The 24,304-nt window shown below is 38.3% G+C and overlaps 3 protein-coding genes, 1 long non-coding RNA gene and 1 pseudogene across 4 annotated transcripts; 1 reads left to right on the plus strand and 4 right to left on the minus strand.

Moving 5' to 3' along the window:
• Positions 1-2,851: 2,851 nt before the first annotated feature.
• LOC147496681 (uncharacterized) lies at positions 2,852-3,319 on the minus strand. The gene has a single exon (XM_086559621.1). It carries the CDS (start codon positions 3,170-3,172, stop codon positions 2,963-2,965), a length of 210 nt encoding a protein of 69 aa, XP_086415747.1. The 5' UTR covers positions 3,173-3,319; the 3' UTR covers positions 2,852-2,962.
• A 368-nt stretch (positions 3,320-3,687) lies between these two features.
• Positions 3,688-4,338, minus strand: LOC147496682 (uncharacterized). The gene has a single exon (XM_086559620.1). It carries the CDS (start codon positions 4,200-4,202, stop codon positions 3,783-3,785), a length of 420 nt encoding a protein of 139 aa, XP_086415746.1. The 5' UTR covers positions 4,203-4,338; the 3' UTR covers positions 3,688-3,782.
• A 2,901-nt stretch (positions 4,339-7,239) lies between these two features.
• LOC147496683 (splicing factor Cactin pseudogene) lies at positions 7,240-9,650 on the minus strand (annotated as a pseudogene).
• A 5,502-nt stretch (positions 9,651-15,152) lies between these two features.
• LOC147496684 (uncharacterized) lies at positions 15,153-16,185 on the plus strand. Its single transcript, XR_015194858.1, has 3 exons — positions 15,153-15,354; positions 15,594-15,709; positions 15,802-16,185. It is a non-coding gene; the product is annotated as an uncharacterized LOC147496684 (long non-coding RNA).
• Positions 16,186-16,822: 637 nt separating this feature from the next.
• Positions 16,823-17,380, minus strand: LOC147496685 (uncharacterized). Its single transcript, XM_086562634.1, has one exon. The coding sequence runs from the start codon at positions 17,378-17,380 to the stop codon at positions 16,823-16,825; it is 558 nt and encodes a 185-aa protein (XP_086418760.1).
• Positions 17,381-24,304: the final 6,924 nt, after the last annotated feature.

The following is a 24,304-nucleotide window of genomic DNA, read 5'->3' on the forward strand; positions in this document are numbered from 1 at the left end:
GACTACTAGAAAGCCGATAGCGGGGTGTTAGAGAGATCATCTAGGCACCCCACCTTTGGGAATGTAGAGAAGTTGAGCCAGTAAGAAAACTCAGAAGTTTATGAGTTTTTAGTGGTGTTTGAGCTTTTTTGATGTGATATCAGTTTATCAGGATTGGATGACAATGTTCATTGTGGTATGTCAGCAATTTGTCCACTGATTTCCTGTTTACTACGAGCTATGTTAAGTAATGAGGTGATTTCTTCTTACAGACGAGTATGATTTGAGAATAATGTTGAGGTATCCTGTAATATTTTCATCTGTAGGGGTGTTTCAGTTGGGGTTTTTGAGCTGTTGTTTGCACACAGTTGTATATTATTGCTTCTGTTGTTGAGAATATGGGGCAGTCCTTAGGTTTGCTTGCGACGCAGAGGAAGAGGCCTGTACTAGGATGGTGGCACACTGGCACTCTTACCCTGGATCTTTATTTTACACATCTTTAGATCTGATATAGAGATTATTTGTGATCTGGACTTGTGGACTCAGAAGTGTATACTGTTTGGGCAGAGTAGATGGTATATTGTTTTGGTTCTGTTGTGGAGAATACTGGGCAGTCCCTACTCCCTAAGCCTGCTGGGGCAGCAAAAGGAGAGGGCCTGTTCTAGGATGGCACCTTTAGCTTGGATCCTGATCTTTCACATCTTTAGATCTGATAAAGAGATTAATCGTGTTCTGGATCCACAAGTCTGGTGTATCTTATCTCAGGGTTTGGTATATTGGCTTTTGTTGCATGTGTATGTTATTGATGAAATAGCGATTCAGTTGTTACACTATGACAGGTTGGTTTAAGAGAAAGAGCTAGAGAGTTTCACTGCTTCGAAAAGTTGATAAATTGCAGTATCATGAGAAAACTGGACATTTGGAACGTGAGACGTCAGACGTGAATCAAACATAATGTGATCTGTGAAGGGATGTAGAGTGTTTTTAATTTCATGGTTCGACGTTACGTGTATTGAAGGACACTAGGATAGCAGGAGCCGACTAGCAAAGTTGGTAAAACTTTTGGGTGATGATACTAGAGGTTTGGGGCTCGAACCCACCAGTATCAAAGAGTTACTGATCTCATTTAAAACAGGCTTGCCAATAAAAAAAAAAAAAAAAAAAAAAAAAAAAAAAAAAAAAAAAAAATAAAATAAATAATATGATATGGCAAATTATGAATGTGGTAAACTTTAGAAGTGCTATGCAATTGGTCGGGGATGACGATAACAAATGTGGAAAGAGAACCCTTTAATTTAATACGATAGTTCACTTTGTGATATCATAAACCGGATATATGAATCTCAATAGCTATGGTAGCAGTGATTAATGATCATATGGTGGTGCCATGTGAACACAGTTGGCAATGACGAAAGCAGTCATTAGTCCAAAGAAGAGGACGGTGTAGATACATATGCTAGCAATGTTGTCTTGTGGGGTACCCTTATCCATTCTGGGTTTTCAGCCATTTCATGGAAAGAAGATATCACAGATATTGTACACTATTAATTTAACCACCTTTCCAGGATGAAGGTTAGAAATTGTAACAGAAATGGTTCCAGTGCTACTTTGAGGTACAGTATCAACTTCACCTTCTCAAGGTGGCACTGAAGTTTTGGTGAACACACCTGAAAACTCTCTACCACGGAGCGATACAGATCCCAAACCAATGGAAAATCCAAGTTATACCAAAAAAGGTTGTCTAATGTTAGGTGCTGAATAGCATGAGGTAAACTCATCTGGAGGATGTGCACAGCTAAACATTGAGCAGTATCAATTGTACTGAGTACTGTAATTCAGGACTACACCTTCAGTTCCACCCCAATAGCCATGAATCTGACTTGAGGGGTAACAGGTGTTTAGGCCTTCAGGGCACTTCACGCTCTTCCTTCTCAAGGCGGTATAATGTGTTTTGGGCGTCGAAGACTACCCTGGGCTCCAATTTGGATTGCAATCCATCTCCACTCCACCAAGCTCGACTCTTCAACTTTTTGATAGACCGGAGATGGCTTCCTGAAAAGTTTAAAGTAGTTGTGGTCTATTTTCGAATGCGCAAACTCCCTCTCTCCTGTGGTCTTTACTGGTTTTCATAGAATCTTGATTTCAGGCACAATCTTCAAATGCAGCCATCAGTTATGGTCGATGGTCGATAGTCGCTTAATTGGCATGTGGGCTCTTCTTAGGCGTACATGGACATCTCGTAGATTGTTGTTGGGACTTCGGACCCCCGTAAAAATATGCGTGAATTTGAGTACCAAAAATAATTGAGAAAGACTAATTTTGACCAGTCAATTTTAAAAGTAAAAGGTGGTCCAGGGGGAGTGTGGCATCCGCCGGGTGGGCATTTTCATCGCGACATCGCTAACATCCTTTGCAGCCTATTCAACTGTTCCCGTGAAACTTGTTATTAACTAATCCATACGACTCAACCTCGCCGATGTGGGACAATTAAGAAAAGACCAAAAGTCCAAACAAACACCCGAAATTTGGTTCTGGTACTGATATAATCGGAGTGGTAGTTATGTTTTACATTGTTTTGGACAGTCGAGAAATTTATACTGAGATGAATGAAGTCTGATAACCTGAAACCTCTTACGATTATACCATTGTTTCCTTTTTTTCTCTTCCACTAACTTTCAGGTTAGAACTTAGAACTTAAAAGTGAAACGTTGTTATACACAAATAACATGATCAGAGAAAGCAAACAAGCAGTAAGATTGTTCCAACTTCCAACTAATTCCATAGTTATGTGTGTTAAAAGGATAAGTCTGATTGCCTTTCAGCTAATGGCGCTAGATACTCTAAAGAGAAACCACATATGAGTATTTGACAATAACAAAGAAAAATGAAGATTGTAATCCATCACCAGTGATAATTTTGCCAAACATATATAAAGTCCACAAAGACAAACAATGGATAAAGTAATTGTAGGGAATTATCATGATTATCCTGTGTAGATGTGAACACCAATTGCGATCAGGAAAATAGTGATGAGACCAAAATAGATGATGGTGTGCACCAGAATGGAAACACCACTAGTCTGCATGTTTGCGAACTCCACCACTCTGCTGTTTCCAGGCAGTTGGAATAGCAATCCTGGCGTCAGTAGTACAAACAGCACCACCGCTATTACCACTGGCCCCCAATCAGCCATCTATCCTTTCCCTGCTTAACTTCTTTAATTGCTTTCTTCTTGAGACAAACTCAAGACAAAGCACTATGTAGTGGCAATGGAGTAGACGTACTAGGCTTTCTTTTTAAATAAAGAATCAGGAATTGAGATGACTGATTATGTAGTGGGGAATGGAGGAGAGTTTATATATGGAAAGACTAAACAAATAAATCGACGTTTCTCGATGATAGCTATTTGAGATGAAACAAGTGGCATTATTACAGTCCAAGGACGGCTACTTTTGCTTTCAGCGTACAAACAAACATATGTAGTGACTACTGAGTACTAGCAAATGCCGTCCTCGCACCCCTGAAGCTACGTTAAAGGCTATGCTTTCAGCATCAGTGCTTCAGGAATTTAAGTTAGACTCCTGAACAGTAGAGTCGACAAATTTATGAGTCCATAACCCATATCTCTTTCACAGGTTCAAAGTTAGGATACGGAGCTACCCTTTCTTCACAAACCAAAAGACTGGGTATGTAAATGAATAAGACTCGAGCTGATGAACCCTTGAATAAGAAGATAAAGTTTCTTCTACATATTAAATTTGTGTAAGAAGAAAAAAAATACAAAACTGAAAGTTTCAGATTGATCATTTAACATGTATGTGCACGCCAATCGCGATCACCAAGACGGTGAGGATACAGAAGAACAAAATGGCATGAACAAGAATAGAAAGCCCACTAGTATACATGTTTCCAAACTCTACGAACCTTGTCCTTGCTGGTATTTGGAACAGTAGTCCTGGTGACAAGAGGATGAACAATACTACTGCTACAATCACTGGCCCCCAGTCTGTACCCATCTCGATCTTTTTGCTCTTTACTCGATCACTCTCTCTTCTAATTCCACACTGAGGACTTATATGTAGTATAGGGTGATGACTTCTTTTCTTAGCGAAGAAGGATGTGAGAACACGAAGGAAACTCGGCAGATAAAGGAGGTTGTGCCATGAGACGTGTATGCTTTTATGGGATTGAATGTGTACATTGTGGTACAATAATTGTCGCATTTGGCTTCCTTTTCATGCTTTGTGAATGAATGGAACTATCAAGTCATAAAGTTGCGCTTTTGAAACACAAAAGAAAGGTAGAAGGAAAGGAACCAAGAAGAGTTTGGTTTACTTTGAGGGAAGTGAGTGTGCAGTCTGTAAAGGATTATGAGGCTTGATATAAAAAATGATTACTCAATGAAGGCATCACACTAAAAAAAGCAATTTGTGGATTACTTTTAATACGAACACACTACTTGAAAGCACAATTTCATCTTTTTTATCGACTTTTATTCCTCCTCTGGTTTCATATGATCAAAATTATGTAGTCGATGATATTGTTAGTGTTATGGAATTGGCACGCTCAAACAGTAATTGTTAGTTAAATTACAAATCCAGATTTAAGAGTGGGATCAAATTGAGTACGATGCTTAACATCCATATACTGTACAAGAAATTGGTCCAGAATCACTCTCTAGGATAATTAGGGATGTCAATATTACCCATGGGACGGGGATCCATGGAGACCCGATCCTTATGGGGCGGGTATGGGGAAATGGGGATGGGGCGGGTATGGGGAATTCCTTCCAAGCGGGTATGGGGCGGGTATGGGGATTGGGGTCCCCTATCCGACCCCGCCCCAATTAAGTATGTATTGTATATAACTAGTACTTGCCCGTGCGTAGGGCACAGATATAGGCACCCCCGACGCGCATCTACCCCCTCTACTAATGTTTTTAGAGCCCAACAGCTCATAAAAGTTCAGCCCAAAAACAATTCAGGCCTTTTTTGTGTGGGGTGGGTGAGGTGAGAAAAACTTTTAAACCCACCCCAAAAAAATTTGTTAACTCACCCTAGAAAAACATTTTAGTGGCTATGGTTAGGGAGTGACAAGACCACGTATCACCTTATAAGGAGGAATTTGTCAACCCACTCTACCCTTCTTTGTTATATAGATTTGCATATATTATTTATATTATGTATATTTATTAAAATATTACAAAATTATAAATTAAACTCAAGACCTCATTCTTAAAATCATAACCAATTTTCCACTAAGATAATGCAAAGTCCATGAAGGGTCTTTAAATATAAAGAAGAAAATTAGTTTAGTTAAGGGGATCAAAGTCTCGGTTGGCTATCATAAGGAAAAAAACACAATAACATGAAAGAATTTCACATTCTTGATAGGCTTGATGTACATGTGAAAAGTGCCCCAACGCAGTCGATCCAAGAAGTGCACTGGGTTGCTCCAGTGGGAAATGTCATCAAACACAATGACATAAAAGAATTTCACATTCTTGATAGGCTTGATGTACAGGTGAAAAGTGCCCTAACGCAGTTGATCCAATAAGTGCACTGGATTGCTCCAGTGGGAAATGTCATCAAATGTAACACCGATGGATCAGTCCAAGGAGTTCCCAGTAATGGCGGGGCTGGTATAGTATGCCGGAATAAGAATTTAATAGCTGTGGTTGGGGTTCTTGCTGTAGGTCTCGATCGGGTAGATAGTTATCATGCCGAATGCATAGTCATAGTCATGGCAGCCGAGAAAGCAGTGGAGATGAATAGGGGTTGCATTTGGATTGAAGCTGACTCGGAAGTTGCTGTAAAGGCCTTCAATGGCGATGCAATTCCATAGATGTTTAGAGCGAGATGGAAGCGAACAATTGCATTTTTACAATATTGGAAGCTATCCCATGTTTGGAGAGAAGGCAACTTTAGTGCAGATGCAGCAGCAAGGAAGGGATAATCCACCTTATTGCCCGACACTTCAGTATGGAGCACTAGTAGACCAGACTTTGTTACTAAGATAGAAAGTCCCTTTAGGACCTACTATTGATTTAGATGAAAAAGAATGTAACTTGTATTGTCTTTGACAATTCATTTCATTAATAAATTTCCTTACTTGCGTGCAAAAAAAAAAATGTGAATATAAGTATAAATTTTGTTTGGTAAATTGGTTAATGGGGGGTGGGGCGGGTATTGGGAATCCCCGATTACCTCTTAAGTGGGGATGAGGCGGGTATGGAGAGTGAAATTGAAGTCGGGGATGACAAACCCGCCCCATTTACATCCCTAATGTGGGACAATCCTTTTTCAAAATCAATGAAGGACAATTTTCGGGTGTAAATAATCCGAAAAACTAATTTTTGGGTGAAACTAACCCATAAGGACAAATATCCTGGATCTTAAATATATTTTGTTCCGATTTTACCCTTCTATCGTTTTGTTGTGCCCAATGAGACAATCATTGTTTGATTGTTCATTGCTCATGTTAAGATATGAATAGTGATTGTTTATGCTCCAAATAGGACTCTAATAGGTGTTCTCACTGATCATATATCATGTTGAGGAGTTCATAACTCATGTTGATTACTCCAATAGGTGTTCTCACTGATCATACATTATGTTAAGGTATGAACATTAATTGTTCATATACAAATAGATATAAACAGTGATTGTTCATATCTATTGGAGAGATGAACAATGAATTAATGTTCATACCAAAATAGGTGTTTTTGCTAATCATACATTATGTTGAAGTATGAAAAATGATTGTTCATAGTTCATATTGAAGTATATGAATAATGATACTATATATACCAGGTCGTTTCGGTTGGGTCGGGCATCAAGGTAAACTTGACTTTTTTATCACTCCGAGCCGTTTTTTATTTTGCATCAAAAGTATAATAGAGCACAGAACACACTGGTCTGTTAATCTATTAAAGTATACTTGACCTTTCATCTACCCGGTCTATGTGAGTGATTAAAAAAAGTTACTTTTGAGAGTGATTTTTTCGTCCAATTTGTCCATGAGAGTCACTCTCAGTATACTATAATTGTTAGGATTAGTAAATTGAGACTGCAACCATTTAGTTAATTGGGAATCTACAATTGTGATTTATTAGAAGATTTTGTGGCTTTAATTTCATGGTCAAAATAACACTGAGTAGCTGCTTTTCTTTTTGATAAGTACAGTTAATTAGAAGATTTTGTGGCTTTAATTTCATGGTCAAAGTAACACTGAGTAGCTACTTTTCTTTTTGATAATAAGTAAACAATTTGATTAGTAAAACTGGTTACATGTTGTATCAACTATCAAGCATAGACCACAACTAAATAATAAGAGGAATCCGTAGGGTGATCAGGCATATACCAATGGAAGGCCTCGATGAAGCATGCACTGTTGCGCTTCCTTACAGAGTTACAGATACCTGAAGACAATAATTTTCATCTGCGATATCGATAGCGACTGACGTTGACATGCAGAATGCCACTTTCGAAAGTGCATTTAAAACCTTTCTTGCGTGAATATTCCCAATACTTGTTGACGATGCGAAAAGCAATGTCCTCATATGGAGGGACTGCATGAAATCTAATTACGCATGTCTGGTTATTGCACCCATCTTTCTCTAATATTACTTCAGGAGCCTTTGATTTGTCTACTAGATCTGGATAGAAGATGTTAAACTTATAACCTTGCACCATACTTGGAGGAGGATTGTCATGGTCATAATGGGTTTGGTTGTGTTTATTCCATTCATAGCCAGTGTGAACACGATTGAAATACTTGGGCTTTCTCGGACGGTATTGGTCATGCCACCAGTAGACATGTGATTCCATGTTTGCTTCAGTCCCAGAGCCAAAAAGAGCATCCCCTTTCTCCATTGCTCCCATGCCTTTCATAGCCTTCAAGTCCATGTTATCTTCTGGAGGAGTTGGTTTTGATGCCAAAGCTTTTTGAAGTCGCCTCTTCTGGTTTCCTAATACAATTACACGTTTCTGTTCCAGCTCAATCCTGTCAACTTCAGGGTAGATCGCTTCTTCATTTTCTGCACCATGCAGCAATTCAGGAGAAAACGAAACAGGAGAATACGGTCGATCATTTTCTAGATCATCAAAAGTTTCCTCCGCTGTAGTTTTTGATTCATAATCTGATTCAGAGTACCTTTTCCTCTCGAGAGGATGTTCAAGACGGTGGAGATGCCCACGTAAGTGCTTGTTGTGAATCTCCTTCAGACAAGCCTTTGCCTTGTAGATGTGAAGGCGTTTCAGATGAGCCTCCCAGCAGTCCGCTAGGGCTGTGCCAGAATGCATCTTATTTTCAATGAGACTGCAACAGCTCTAGCTCCTTGTGAGTTTTCCCTTGCAGCTCTTTATTAACCTCAGCTTCAATGCTCGGATAAAAACGCCTTCGTTCAGCACGTAGCCTAGCACGATCCAGAGCATATCTTTTCTGGGCTTCAGCTAGCTCCCAGTCACAAACAACCAGCGCTGCCTCCCATATATGTGTTGGTGTTGCCCTGTCAAAATCCAGATGCATTTTTATGTCAGCACGAAGCTCTTCCATCTCTCTTATTGTTAAACCCTGAAAGAGCTCGTCGGGATCCTCTACCTCGACCTCAACATCATCTAAGACGTGAACCAGTTTGGAGAGAATATCAATAGGTTAGCACGTCCTTGGCGCAATCTAATTTCTGACCTCTTCTTGCTTTGATCAAAATAAAACTCCTCTTCTTTCTTTTCCCAATCCTGGAATTCGGCCCTAGCGCGCTCCCTAGCCAACAGTGCAATTTCGTCTTCACATCGTGCCTTCTCAATCTCCCTTTCCTTCTTCATCTTTTCCCCTTTTTCAATTTCAGCATCTATTTCTTTCTGTTTCTTTCTCGCAGCTCTGTAAGAGAATTTGCCAACTAGTACTTGAGAAATATCACGCTCTATCTTCTTACCCCAAACATGGGCGTCATGTCCGTGGCGGGCCTTCATCTTCTTTGCAACACGATTTACTTTTTTCTTAGCTTTCTTTATCATGTACTCTTTAATTTCTTTTTCAGTAATCTTCCTCTTTTTACGCCTATTTCTTTCGTCCTCAGTTCCTGATGAACTCGAATCTGATTCGGTTGGAGTAGAGCTTCTTCTTCTTTTTTTTATAGTTCGAGGCTGCTTGCTTTTGCTCATCTTGATTCCACTTGTCTTTTTTCTGCTTCTTAATATCTCTTCTTCAGACGATTCTGTTCCGTTTTCAGCATCTTCCATTTGTTTTCTTCTCCCCATTGGCGCCTACTGAGAAAAAAAGGAACCACTGTTCAGAAATCAAAACCAGTTACAAGTTCTATATTCTCACAAGGTAGGCAATGGCAGCAAAGAGAAACCTTATTATACTGTATAATCACCGAGCAATGCCCAATTTCGGTGGCAGTTTTTACTTCCCTTATTGCCCTTCAGCAGACTTGAAACTTACATGAGTAACATGGCCCGTTGAAGTTATTATATAAGGACAGTTGTGTAAAAGCGCAATAGTTTGAGAAATTGAATCTACAGGGAGTGACTCTCAAGGACAAAACTGCCGAAAAAGTAACTCTGAAGGACACCTTTTTTTTTTTTTCCGTAACTCACAAGGACCGGATAGATGAAAGGTCAAGTATAACCTTGACGCGAAATAAAAAACGGATCAGGTAGATGAAATGTCAAGTATACCCCTGACGCAAAATAATTAACGGCCCTGCCCAGACGAAACGGCCCGGTGTATTTAGTATGAACATTGAATGTTCATAGTCCTTGGGAATGGACATTAATTGGGTATGAACATTGAATGTTCATAATCCTTGGGTATGAACATTCGATGTTCATAGTCCTTGGGTATGAACGAATGTTCATACTTGCGCATACATGTGAAAAGACATAATTACCCTCAAAAGCGGTTTCGCTTTTGAGAGTTACGTGTCCATCATTTCTTGCTTTTACGCTTTTTTTTTTGAAGATTTTGCTGGGGTTAAGGCAGACCCCCACCTGTTTATTGCACATAGAGAAGCATTACATACCCTCCCTAAGAGTATGGTCATTAGAAGGAGGTACACATAACCTAAGGCATCAAACCTAAAACACTTGGGATTTCTCCCTACACCGCATAAAACCACAATCAAGAACCCCATCAACCATAGCCTGAGGGACCATCTGCCTTCAATCCACAAGCCCCAATCAAAGACAAAGGGAGCATACAAAGACTACAACAGGCATGAAGCCCTCACACAAATGACATTACACATACCACAAGCAAGTACTCATAGGAATCATCTTATTTGATCTCCTAGTTTTTAGCCTTCAATTGCTTGACTATCTTAGGATGATCTTTCCTAAGATGAAGTTGCGTTTTCTCATAGTCACAGAAAAAACACCCACAAGCACAACACACATATGTGAGTCCCATAGTGTCGTCCCAAAACTCTTTTGTATAATCTTCAAGATACCTCTTTTTGTTTTTGGTTAGTGACTTTACCTTCTTCATCATTGCGAGAGTAGGCTCAATTTCTCCCGAAGAACGTTCTTGAATTCTTTTTGCTTCTTTTTGGCTTTTGAGCTTAACCAATCCTCCTAAGACGTTTTCATGCCTCGGCTTGTTTTAGGCAAGTGGTCATTAAACATTTCTTCCTCATAACTCGATAGGTCATCCATATCATCTACCTCCTCATTTTCAGCAACTAACCCTTCGTACATATTTCTTTCTCGGCTATTAATTGGGTAGTTGGGGAAGAGAAGTAATCCTATTCCCTTTTTCTGCTTCCCTTACCTTCTCTGTACCTTTGATTGATCTATTTACTACTGCCCATTCAGTACCCGTATTCGCTGCATTCACCAAGCTTGCGTTAATCGTACTTACAGCATTTCAAGATTCTCCCTTACAGCATTGTTATTCCATACCACTATAGCTTGACTATTCTCTGTAGCTCTATCTTGTTCCTGAAAAACCCCCTGTCCCTCTTCAACCTCCAGATCTATTGGTGTTTCCTCCACTGGACTTGGTATTTCCCTAGATGTAGAACCTACATTCAAACCTCTATTTACTTCTTGCGGTGTACTCTTTCTTACCCAAACTTGGGTGGGTTTCTCCGGACATTTGTTCTCCTTGTGACCATATTTTTTGCATAAAGCACATGAAATAGGAACCCACGGATATTCCAGCTTTATAGTTACCTCTTTTCCCCGCATTTTAACTTTAACTTTAGTTCTAAAATCAAAGTCTATGGGAACTACCACGCGGACCTTTGCATAGTTAAGCCTTTGTTTCCGTTTAGTTTGCTCATCCATTCTCTTAGGCTCCCCCACCAGGCTTGCCACAAACCCCAGACCATCATCAGTCCACAACTCTTTTGGTAGATCCATTAGTTTTACCCAAATAGGAAGGGATTTTATTTCATTCTTCTGAGCTTCAACTTCCTGGGTCCACTATGCTATAACAAACAGTTTACCTACGAGAAATATTGGCTCTACATCTAGAACCTTTCTCCTATCTTCTTCCACGTTGAACTTGAAGTAATATAGTTCTTTGTCAGTGGAAATAGAGAAATCCCCTTTAAGCTTCCAAATTTTGCTCAGTGTGTTCTTTACAAATAGAAATGGCAGTCTTTTTCCAATGAAGAAACCCACCACATATTCGCTCCAAAAGTCGACACCTTGATGCACTATGTTGTTAGGGATCTCAGCAACTCCCTCCACCAGTTCATAAGAAAATCTACGCAATAAAGATATCAGGATTAGATGAAGAGCTCGCTTCATTTTGGAAAAGAGAACTCCAAGAGGGGTTGTGATGTCTGTGAGAACCAAGAGAGGGTTCTACAGGGGTGGGGGGGGGGGGGGGGGATGGTTGATTGATCACCCATGATAAAACGAGATTTAGTAGATTGTGAGTGTTGTAGAGAAGAAAGCTACTAAAAAAAGGGGGGGAAAGCATGGGAAGAGCAGATAAGGGTATCAATCCTACCCAGAAACTTGCTACTAAAGGAAAGAATACGGAGCACAGGATCGTGAAATAGAAGAATCTTAAGTGACTCCCGTTTGCCTAAGGACTGCAAAAAAAAAGAGGCTTTTACGCTTTTAGTTTCATACATTTTGAAAAAAAGAGCGCAAAGACTGCAAACCAAACCCTAGATCTTTTCTTACTTAAATCAAACAATACAACAAAATCAAAATCAAAACCAGTAAAATTGTCAAACTCACCATTGGAAACCGACGAGAACTTGTACGAAACGGAAAATTGCACGAATCCTAGATTTGAAAACCAAGTTTATTGTAAAAACACATCCAACAAATATCATCTATTATTGACAATATTATGGTGGATGATTTTATGGAGGAACAAGGAGGAGGAGAAACTACTGAGGATGATGATGACAAAACAGATGAACAAGAGTTGAGAAAAGAACAAGAAGACGAGGTACTAATAAAGGTATGAACAATGATTTTTTTTTGCAATGATAGTTCATAACTCTGTTTCCTATGTTAGTGAATGTTAGTTTCTGCATGCATGTTGCATGGTAGGAAATATTAGTGTATGAATATTCAATGTTCATACCTGTTAGTGTATGAACATTGAATGTTCATACTAAATATAATGTTTCTGTTAGTGTATGAATATTGAATGTTCATAGTACACTACATATGAACATTGAATGTTCATACCTGTTTATTAATTTTATGTATCATATCAACAAAAATTATGTTTATACTTTCCTAATTTTTTAATTTTGATATAGGGCTTTTATTAATTTGCAGAACTTACTCTATAGACGGAAGAAAAGGAAGGCAGTGCCGACCACTGATGCCGATCAATTTGTTGCTAAAAAAATAAAGTCGCCAAGGAAGGATACTAAAAAAGGAAAGGGCAAGAAGGTAAAGGAAATAGTAACCAAGAAAGACGAGAGAGGAAAAGGAGGAAAAAAAGGAAGAGGAGGAAAATAAGGTAACTTAGCTGCGAAGTACCTTGTCTTTTATGATAAGTCTTGTAAGAAAACTCAAGAAGAGAGGCATTCCAGAAAAACATCTCCATGAAATGAAGAAGACGCCGTTTCGGTACATGTTTGATGCATTGTCCAACAACATTATTGTAGAAAGAAACAAACCCAACAATGAAATATTTTATATTCTGGACAATTTCACTGTACCTGAGAAGGCATTTAAGATTGGAAAAAAGCTTGCCAAGCTCACTGTACAAGAGGTCAGCCTAATGTTTGGAATGCCTGTGACCGAGACAATGGTGCAGCTAAACTGGATTGTCGGAGATGATGAACGAAAAACTAGGTTCATTTTGAAGTACTTTGGTGATGAGACCATCCGATATACCAAGGTTCATATAGAAGATGGAATACAGAGGACCTTGGACGACCCAGAAGAGCAAAACGCAGCTGAAGATTTTGCAAGGCTGCTGTCTCTCTTCATGCTGACAACTTGCTTCTTCACAAATGCCAACTACAGAATCATGTGGCCATTGGTAAATGCTGTTGACAACTTGGATACATTGAGAAAGTTGTCTTGGCCAACAGCTATCCACAATGACCTAATTGATGTAGCTAGAGAGCACAAAGACAGGAAAGAAAAGAAGAAACTGACGATCAATGGCTGCACGATAATGTTTATGGTATTGTTTCTCCTTAATTTTTTTTCAATTGGTAGGTATGAACATTCAATATTCATAGTCCTTGGGTATGAACATTGAATGTTCATAGTCCTTTGGGTTTTATTGGTGTGTGAACTAATAATATGGCTTTCGTCTCGTGCGTTGCAGTTTTGGTTTTGTGAACACTCTCTAGTCATTAATAAGGTACATAACCATGAAAGTAAATTCCCCAGGTGTGCGAGGTGGAATTTAAAGACCTTGTTTGATGCGTTTTGGAAGACTCTGATTACTAAAGTCGTTGCATCTCAAATCGTTGTCGATGCTGAAGCAGCAACGGAGGCTGAAAGGGAGTTACTTCGTGACATGTACATTGATTTAGTCAAAAGTACAGATCATGAAGTCCAGCCTACTTTAGGAATGGATGAAGCACTTAGAGTGGAGAACAAAGAACTGTTGGCCAAAATTGCCACACTTGAGAAACAACTTCTTGATCGCCAAAAAGAAATAAAAAACTTAAAGGAGATTTTAAAGGAAAGGCAAGAGGGGGATACAACTGACAAAGATGAATTGCAACCTCAACCTGATGAAGTCCCCCTGGCTGAAGTGCAACAAGTGAAACTCCAGCGGAGCTCCATCATCTGAATTATGTCTTACATTGTCTCCTCCAGACAAGGAGGGAGATACAGATAAAGGTGAAGAGGGGGATACAGCTGCCGATGATGAATTGCAACCTTAACTTGATGAAGTCCCCCTGGTTGAAGTGCAACAAGTGAAGCTCCTGCGAGATTTTGAACCTCCATCATTCGAATTATGTCTTACATTGTCTCCTCCAGACAAGGAGGGAGATACAAATAAAGGTGAAGAGAAGGATGTTGAGGGGGGTAAGGGAGCAGAGCGGACTTGTTCACTAGTAAAGAGAATCAAGGAAAATAAAGCAAGGAAAACTAAGCCTAGCCTATTGGCAAGGAATACACTGCTGAAGGCAAGGGGAAAAGAAAGAAAGTTGATACTGGCAAGCAAATTCTTGGTGATGATATTGAGAGTAGACCACTCAAAGACCCTAAGACGAGTCCCTACTATAAGGGATTAGAAGAAAGACACAGACAAGTTGTCAGATGGAAATTTACAAGTACAAGGTGTTCTAGTTGAAGACCTTCTGTTTGATATGGAAATTGATTTTCAGGTAAATTTTGTTCATACTAAAATTGGACTATGAACAATCAATGTTCATAGTCATGAGGTATGAACATTCTTTGTTCATACTAAAATTGGACTATGAACACTCATTGTTCATAGTCCATACTGTACTATGAACAATCAATGTTCATAGTCATGAGGTATGAACATTCTTTGTTCATACTAAAATTGGACTATGAATACTCATTGTTCATGAAATATGTAATGCAACAGGTTATCGACTGGTGGTCTAAACACCTTCAAGAAAAGAACCATGGAAAAAATGAAACTTGTCTAATCACTTCCAACATAAAGGTAAATTATTTATTACAAAATTCTATTTCATTTCTATATTGTAGATGTTGTCACATTCTTACTATTTCATGCAATCATTGACACAGAAAATGTTAGATGAAGAAGGAGGCTTGGAAAAAATAGTGTAGAGCATCGACTTTTCTGCAAAATTCTTGGCTATTCCTATTCATTCAGATAGACATTGGACACTTCTTGTAATAGAGTTGAGAGAGGGAAAACAGGAGCAATGGATGCATTTCAACTCGCTAATCACCAAAAAAAAAATTGCTCTAAGTTGCGAAAGATCTGGTGAGTTCAACATAAAACACTTAACTGACATGAAATTTTTTTTCTTAAAATATAATGAAATAACTTCTTTTTATTTTGATTATTCATATATGAACATTGATTGTTCATATATGAGATAACTTGAAGCATCAGTGTTATGTGATACAGAGTGTATGAACATTGATTGTTCATGACCAAACACAAAATTAAAACTAATAAACTGTAAGTAGTAAAATTAGTAACTTCCTTTTATTTTGCAGAGGAAAGGACTGGTTGATCTTATCAACAGTCGGATCCAAATGGAGAAGAAGGAAATCCACAACCTCAGTAATAAAGGAAGAATAATGCCTTGAAAATGTCCACAACAACACAATAGGTAAGCACGTAATTATTCATTGACATTCTTGGAGACTTCTAGACATACAGAAAACAATAATTTACCTGAGATCTGTATTCTCTAAATTGCAGCGTTGATTGCGGCGTTCATGTTTGCAAAATGATGCAAATTCTTTATGAAGAAGGTTGTTGGGATTTTTGTGATGTAACTACTGAAACCGAAGTACACAATATGCGCCCAGAACTTGCATGTGGATTGCTTTCTGATAACCCAAGAAGCTGGACAAAGGAAGATCATGAGTTCCAGGAGGCGTTAAGAAAAGGAGAGTTTAATGTATGAACAATATATTTTGACGCGGTGATTCAAAGTGAAATGTGTTCTTTTTGAGTGGTTTTTTGGTACACAATGACAAAACAATATTTTTTGTCGTGTATGAATGTGCATTAGTGGTGATTCACAGTAAAACAATGACAAAATGTATGAACTATTATTGATGTTTATCATGTGTTCTCTTATTGTTATTCTTTATTAATTATCATGTATGATCAATATTTGTTCATACTCCAGTAGGTATGAACATTGATTGTTCATACCTCAATGTATGAACATTCATTATTCATACCTGTTAGTGTATGAATATTGAATGTTTATAGTCCAATAACGATTGTTAGTGTATGAACAGTGATTGCTAAGTATGAACAAATCATATTCATAGTACACCATATATGAACATTGATTGTTCACCATGAACATTGAATGTTCATAGTACACGTACTAGGTATGAATATTGATTGTTCACCATGAACATTGAATGTTTATAGTACACATACTAGGTATGAACATTGAATGTTCATAGTACACTAGGTATGAACAATATTTGTTCATACTCCAGTAGGTATGAACAAATATAAAAATCATATCTCAATAACATTAATGAAATGAATAATATAAATCATATGAAACTTTAAAATATATTCCACCTAGAACATTAAACAACCTAATATAAAAAACATATGAAAATTGTATTAATATCAATCAGTCAATCAATATATTATTCATACAAAACATTAAACAGCCTGATTAGTGCTTCCCACCTAGAATAATTGGCAAGACCTTGATACCATATCGCCACTAGGTTACTTAACCCTTCCTCTAGATTTCCATATCAGTAGTTAACACATCAACAGTTTCCCCTTGGCAATTCTTTCGGTCATGTCGGTTGGTACTGTGGCATTTTCTGCACTTGTGGGCAGTATAACGCATAGCACCCGCACTCTCAATCCTCTTAACTCGTGGTCTACCTGGATGCTTCTTCACATCTGTTGGGAGAATTCGCACTTCATCAGAACCATCCGAACAGATCTCGTTACGGCTAATTGCAGTTATGCCATGAGAGTAGGTGCTACTGAAATAAGTGGAGCAAAATGCATCTTCAATGTATGAATACACCGACTCCTGTTTGCAATGAATACTAGCAATCTCATGACGGCAAGGAAAACCGTCTATGCCCCATTTGTTGCAAGTACAGTCTCTCCTAAGCAACTCAACCCGATGCTTATGCTTCTCCGTATCAACTTCAAATACATGATCATCTGACTTTGTCACAGTCACAGAACGAGCCTTCTCGGTCCTCTCAAGAAACTTTGCTTCAATTTTAGGACAAAGAAAACTTTTCCAATTCTTGCATTCCATCCTCCGGGCAGACGCCATCTTCATTATCTTCATCCGAATTCCATCTAACATGGCTGTGATGGGAAGATGCCGCTCTTTATCTATCTAGCTGTTGAAGCACTCCGCCAAGGAAGAGCACATCTCACTATATCGGGCCCCACAGAAGTACGCATTAGCCCAGTACTCATAAGGCGCCCTATTAAGAAAGTTAGAAATTGCATCTCCACCAATTTCCTTGAATTCAGCCATGTGTTCCTCAAATTTCTCACGTGTGACAGCATAAGTACATTTCTTAAATAATGTAATCAACACTTTTGTCATACCACATGACTTCGACAAACATGTTTTAAGGTTGTTCTCCATATGCCATAAGCAAAAAGAGTGATAGGAATTAGGAAATACAATAGGAATGTTGACAAGCAAACCATAATGCCTATCACTAAAAAACGTATACCTCCACTCATACCCAAAAGCCTTCTTAAACATATCAAGAAACCAATACCAATTGGAATCATTTTCAATGTTAACAACACCAACAACAAGAGGGAACAATTCTTAAAAAAACAAAAAAAACAAAATATGAGATAACTTGAAGCATCAGTGTTATGTGATACATAGTGTATGAACATTGATTGTTCATATATGAGATACCTTGAAGCATCAGTGTTATATGATACAAAGTGTATGAACATTGAGTGTTCATACTCCAAAACAGTTATGAACACAAAATTAAAACTAATAAAATGCAAGTAGTAAAATTAGGAGAATACCTTGATCTCCATTTTTTGCAGTAGCAGCTAACAAGCACTCTTTGTAATCAGATTTCAAGAATGTTCCATCCAAATACACCATCGGGCGGCAAAACTTAAAACCATGAATACTTGATTCAAAGCAACAAACACCCTCTCAAACTTCCCACTCTCCTTGTTAACTTCAAGTTCAACAATATTCCCAGGATCTCTTCTTTTCAACTCCTTCGTATACCACAACAGGTTATTGTAAGACAGCGCACCATCACCATACAACTCCTTTAGTGCCAACTTCTATCTTACCTGCATAAGCTATGTGCTTTGAAATACTAAGCCCGTACTCACGAGTATATAAAGCATTAATATCTCCAAATGTCAAATCTGGTTTATCTCTTGCAAAATCAAGAATATGAGTCTTCACAAGATAAGAAGTGAGAGGTGGATGGTCATATTCTTTAACTGCAAAACTACAAGTGTGTGTGAGATTAATCTTCTTAATTTCAAAATAACCACAACTCTCCCAAGAGTGGATACACCATTGACAATTTAGCTCATTCTTCTTCTGACAAACCGTAGTCACTCTAAAATCATCATTCTTGATCAACTCATACTTGTAACCACTCACAATAGAGTACTTTATCAATTTACATCTAAACTCAAGAGCACCTAAAGCAAATCTCTGCCCAACACCACCATCAAAGTTACGCCACCAAAAATCAGACTTGTAAGGTTTATGAGCAACAACCTCACCACCAATTAAACAACTCGATGAACCTAATGAACTTGATGTACTTGTACCACTACAACTACTCATTGAACTCATACCCACATTTACTTTAATCTCCACAGTTGCAATCTTCATGCCATAATAATAGCAAGCCAAGGATCGCAAATCCCCATCCGTTTCAATCAAATTCTCTTTTGCATCACGGAAGAAACACATAGAAAAACTCCTTAATCCCAAATTAGGCCACTTATCACACACCTTGCGCGTAACAATATCAATCGAAGAATCCAACCTAAAACGAAAGGACAAAGTACCGCCATTATAGCAAAAAACTCCAATCACACTAAATTCCATGTATAACAACCCACAAAAACACAATAAAAATGTAATTCAGGAGATGTACACAATAAAAACGAAATACTATGATCATTCGCAATGCTTCAGAGAGGTATGAACTAGACTATGAACAATAAGTGTTCACCATGAACATTGAATGTTCATAGTACACGTACTAGGTATGAACATTGATTGTTCACCATGAACATTAAATGTTCATAGTACACATACTACTATGATCATTCACAATGCTTCAGAGAGGTATGAACATACATTGTTCATACTCAACTAGACTATGAACAATAAGTGTTCATATTATTTGTTCAATGAGTATTCATACCCATTCTAGACTATGAACAATACATCTTCATACCAAATTAAACTATGAACGAAGAAAACATAAACATTCCTAAAACAGATCTGATATAAAAAAAAAGAAAAATCGAAATAATAAAACAACCTCAATCAAAACAAAGCCGATAGCATAAAAACCATCAATCATAAACAATCTCAACAATTGTATGTTGAGGGTATACAAATCATAACATTTTATGATTTCAAAATACGATTTCAAGTTTAAGTATATCGTCAACATATGATTTCAATTTTAAGTATACGATTTCAAGTTTAAGTTTATAGATTATTGGACCTCATATTGAAATCATATAGAACAAACCTTTTTAGATTGAAACCTGGTGTCGCGATCTTCGCTCTCCACTAAAAATGCAACGCGTAGTGTAAAGTAGTTTATGAGTTTGAAAATTTCTCTGCTTTAAATATAACACGGAGGGGTTAAATTGGTATTTTAAAAAAATGGTCAATTTCACGGAAGGGTATAATTGGCATTTAAAAAAAGTAAATGGGCCAGGCCAACTTATTTTGTCCTTGAGGGTTACTAAATTTGAAATCGTGGGTTCGTGGGTTACTAATTGCTAGAATTTGTCCTTGTGAGTTACTCACAAAAAACAGTGTCCTCTAGACTTCCTTTTCCTTGAAATTGGGCCTTCTTGTTGAATCTATTCCAATAAGTTCCCAACTTCTATTTTATTTCCCAAGTCGCACTTCTCTCTTGGATTACCACAAAATAATAATTCGATCTATGTAATCGCATCTCACCTTAAACTAGTACATAAACCTTTTGGAGAAACCAAAATCTAATCCCAAACGTGGGTGATGATTCCTAATTCTAACTTGTTTCCAATTCCATGCACTATCCAAAAAACAAGTCTGCTTTAATGGGGAAACATAAGTTACGTTCCCATGCGCCCAACCCTTATATGTCATTAATTGGTTTGCACCAAATGTAAGTTGAAGCTGTGGAGTACCTTAGTACCAATTGCAAAAGCAAGGCGACTTTCAAAGGGTGCAAACCTAAAATCTCTGTTGTAGATATTAACAACTCTCGTAGCTAGCATGCCATAGCTAGTAAATTCATAGACGGCAAAAGTTCGATACGGAAATTATTCGCCAAAGATTCAAAATGGTTAATAATAATACTTTTAAATATTCGATCCAATAAAACGCTAATGGCAAAAATACAATATACGTGTTTTAAACAGGTATAATACGAATGCATTCCTTTAAAATTCGGCTATATATTTTACATTTAAAACTTTGATATATAAGTATATAACGTTTTTATTTTTATTTTTACAATTTTATTTATGAAAAAATAATACAAACTGTAGATGTTGTGTTTACTGGACAACGACCTGATGATCTAGAGAATTGGGAATGGTTGAACTCTTCTTGGGATAAGAGTTGCCTACGTATCAAGTTTCTCGGGCTAAACTTGAATCAAGCCTTACGTAGTTCATCTCTCTCTATTTATAGGTGTAGATGTTGTGTGTCCATATTTGCTTTGGACTGTTATGAAGTGTAGATCCACCTTGTGTGCTATCTTGATGATTCGCCGTTAATGTGCTGTTACAAAGTTAATATTTCCTTGACTGTGGTGTTGATTGAGCTCCGAGATTGCGCTAGTTGATATCCTTCCATAAATGGCTGTAACTGATGCTTCAGACGACCTGGGTGTTGGGTCGTTGGGTAAGGTCTGATGGTGTTGGACGACCTGAAGGAGGATAACCTGTTATGTGGACATGTGTACTGTAGTGTGGAACGGAAGGTACTTACATAACCCCCTTTATTTTTTATTTGTTCTTTGGACAACTATTGCGTGGAGAAAGCACGGTTAAAAAGTAAAGATTTGAAAATACGTGTTTGACAGCTGTTTTGTTTTGAATTTAGGTTTTGGGGAATGTGCGGGAACTGTTTGGGCTAGATTCGTGGGCCTGAAATTATGGTGATTTATGGGCGCTTAATGATTTAGGTTTTGGGAACACGAAACGTTTTTGTGTTCTCGAGGTTTGGGGCAGTTGAGGGGTTTTTGACTTTGGGATTCCACTTGCTCAGTTCTCATTCTAGACAAAAGGAAAAAACCCAGAGCGAAAGAAAAAAGAAAAGAGAGAAACAAAAAAACTTTGTCCTTTTTCGGTATCAAGTGTGTCTTTTGATCTTGCAATTCTTTCTCTTTCATTAATTTTAGATCTCGTAATGTCTGCTACCAGCGATAGCTTGAGTAGTAAGGTGGAAGTTGATGAATGGAGAGAGAGAACGGTAAGTGATAAAGAAGTTGAGGAGAGGGTGTGTAGTGGTGATAAGGCTTCATCGTCTTCATCGTTGGAGATGGTGGATGTGAGGAAGCCTAGGTCGGAGGATTGCTATGCAGTTTTGAGGGATGAATTTGGCTGGGTGGAGTCCGACTTGGTTATGTATGACTTGAGGGGATAGAGGAATTTGTTTCATAGTGACTATGTTCCTTGGGGTGGAGGAGTAGTTGTTTGCTATGGACAGTTGAAGGCTGGGATGATGTTGCCTTTTTCCCGTCTTACTGTGGAGGTGTTGAAATTTTTGGGGAAAGCCCCTTGTCAGTTCGTGGGGAACAGCTGGAGGATTCTCCATGTGTTGGACTTGTTGAATGATAGGGGTTATAACATCTATTTATCGGATGTGATGGAGCACTTTGTTGTGAGGAGGTCGGGTGCTATGAATTTCGGTTTTCATGTCTTTAAGGGGAAGTCTCCTGTTATCATGGGGGTGAGTAAGGAAGACTGGAGTTGTAGGCCGTTGTTGCCTGCGGGTAGATATTGTCCTCCTGGTTTGGAGATTGAAAATAGGGTTATAAAGTTGCCTGGTAGGTCGTTGGTTTTAGGTCGTAATGTGTGTATGGTATATCATAATTTGGACGTTATGATTTATTTGGTTTGTTTTTGCAGAGATCAATATTCACTCTCGTACTAAGTTCGGTGTTATTGAAAGGTTTGCTTGTTTGAGCTTGGAGGAGAAACAAACATTGTTGGGGGAGGTTGTGCATTATTTTAAGAGCCGCGGAGGAGAGAATATCAACCGTAAGAGGCTGAAGCAAAAGGCTAGGGCTCGCAAAGCTGCGATTGTTATCTCTGATTCTAGCTCAGAATCTACCATAGAGAGGGAGAGCCAAAAGAAAGCACCTGTTTCTGGAGGGAAAAGGGCTGGAGGTGCTAGTGATAGCCGTTCTGGGGTGGTGAGAATGGTTGGAGGGGTGACACAATCTAGACGCTTTGAGTTGGGTGATGCAAATCGTTTGTCATCTGAGTTGGGTGACGCAAATCGTTTGGCGTCCTAACGTTCTGAGCTAGGGGATGTGGCACGCTCTGCATCCAACCACTTCTCCTCCAGTGATGTAGATCATTCTGTGTCCACTTCCTTCTCTTCTGGAGATGAGGGTGCTGGAAGTGCTGGTGGGGAGGGTGATGCTCCCACTTCGTTCTGGAAGCCTAATCTCAAAAGGCATTCCGAAGTGATTGAGTCAGAGTGGGCTTAGAGGGCCCGAACTGAGTCTGAGTAACGACCTAGTACTGGTGAGGGTCGTACATCTTCAAGTCGGGTTCATCTGAAAAAAATGAACCTGGTTGATTTGGCTGCTGATAAATGATAAAAAGATAGTTTACCTACGAAATGAACGATGAACTCAAAACGTAAGTAAACTAAAACTATTTACGTGTCTATATTTATCAAAGATTCTACTCTCAATTCTATCGAAATAGAGTGGAGTAACAAATTCGTTCCACTCCTAGTTCTCTAGCATGGAATGTTTTCTAATCTAATTAATCGGTCTTAAGTCTAATGAGAGATTTACGAAGGGTGTTATACTACGATACAATATGAAATTGATTATGTTGAATTTAAACTACGAATGCTATGGAAATATGATTGTTTTTGAATATAGATAAAGGATTAGAGGGGAATTGAATCCATCTCGAATCTAACTTAATAACCTAGCATAGATTCTTGTATCTTGATTCTTACGTTCTTACGGCAAGAATTTCGAGTTCTAATCCCTAGTGTTCATGGCATTTCTACCAAATACTAACTAGCATGTGAGGTCGTCCACCCATTCTCATGGCGAATCACGACCTTCTAGAGTGGAATAGATTCTACAATGCTTCTACACTATACCACTAAGTTTTCATCAAAGCTTCATCAACCCCTCTAATGGAGATTTTAGCCTTGAGTCATCAACCCATCATTTCCCATTGAATTATAACTACACATCATATTAAAATTCTAACTTAACTAATTTAACTAACAATGCCTCAATCTACTTAAACTACGAAATGATAATCAACAAGAATTAAAACTAGATCTATAAATTGACATAATAAAAATCGAAATTGACAGAAATAACTATTTTATTTATCTAATCAATCAAGAACAATGATTCAAAGACTTAATCTAAAACAAGAATTGGAAATGGAACTTAAACTTAATTACTCTACTGAAAACTAGATCTAGAGTTCTATATAGTTTTAGGTCTAACTAGCTACCATTAACAAAGAGTTAAGCTTTGGTTTTTATACTTTTAGATCCAAAAATCGTGCATGGGCTTGGAGCCATGTTTTGGGCTAGAGAATCAGGCCCAAAACCCAATTCTTTCAGTCTAGAAAGGCCTCTTCAGCTGCAGTTGGCTTCAACAGACTTTTCGTCCACTTCTACTCCTTTGATTGGATCAAGGCTTAGACCATTGGAAAGCTCTTTCCGAGCCGGTCGTTTTGACATAAGGTAGGCCCCATTATGAGGTTTGAGTCCAAAGATACGGCCTTCGGAAGTTCT

Source organism: Coptis chinensis, chromosome 5 (assembly GCF_015680905.1).
Source record: "Coptis chinensis isolate HL-2020 chromosome 5, ASM1568090v1, whole genome shotgun sequence".
Classification (NCBI taxonomy): Eukaryota; Viridiplantae; Streptophyta; class Magnoliopsida; order Ranunculales; family Ranunculaceae; genus Coptis; species Coptis chinensis.

Bases quoted from the DNA above. Each gene is read 5' to 3' on its own strand.
- LOC147496685 (XM_086562634.1), bottom strand. From the start codon at position 17,380: ATGGCGTCTGCCCGGAGGATGGAATGCAAGAATTGGAAAAGTTTTCTT.
- LOC147496682 (XM_086559620.1), bottom strand. From the start codon at position 4,202: ATGCGACAATTATTGTACCACAATGTACACATTCAATCCCATAAAAGC.
- LOC147496681 (XM_086559621.1), bottom strand. From the start codon at position 3,172: ATGGCTGATTGGGGGCCAGTGGTAATAGCGGTGGTGCTGTTTGTACTA.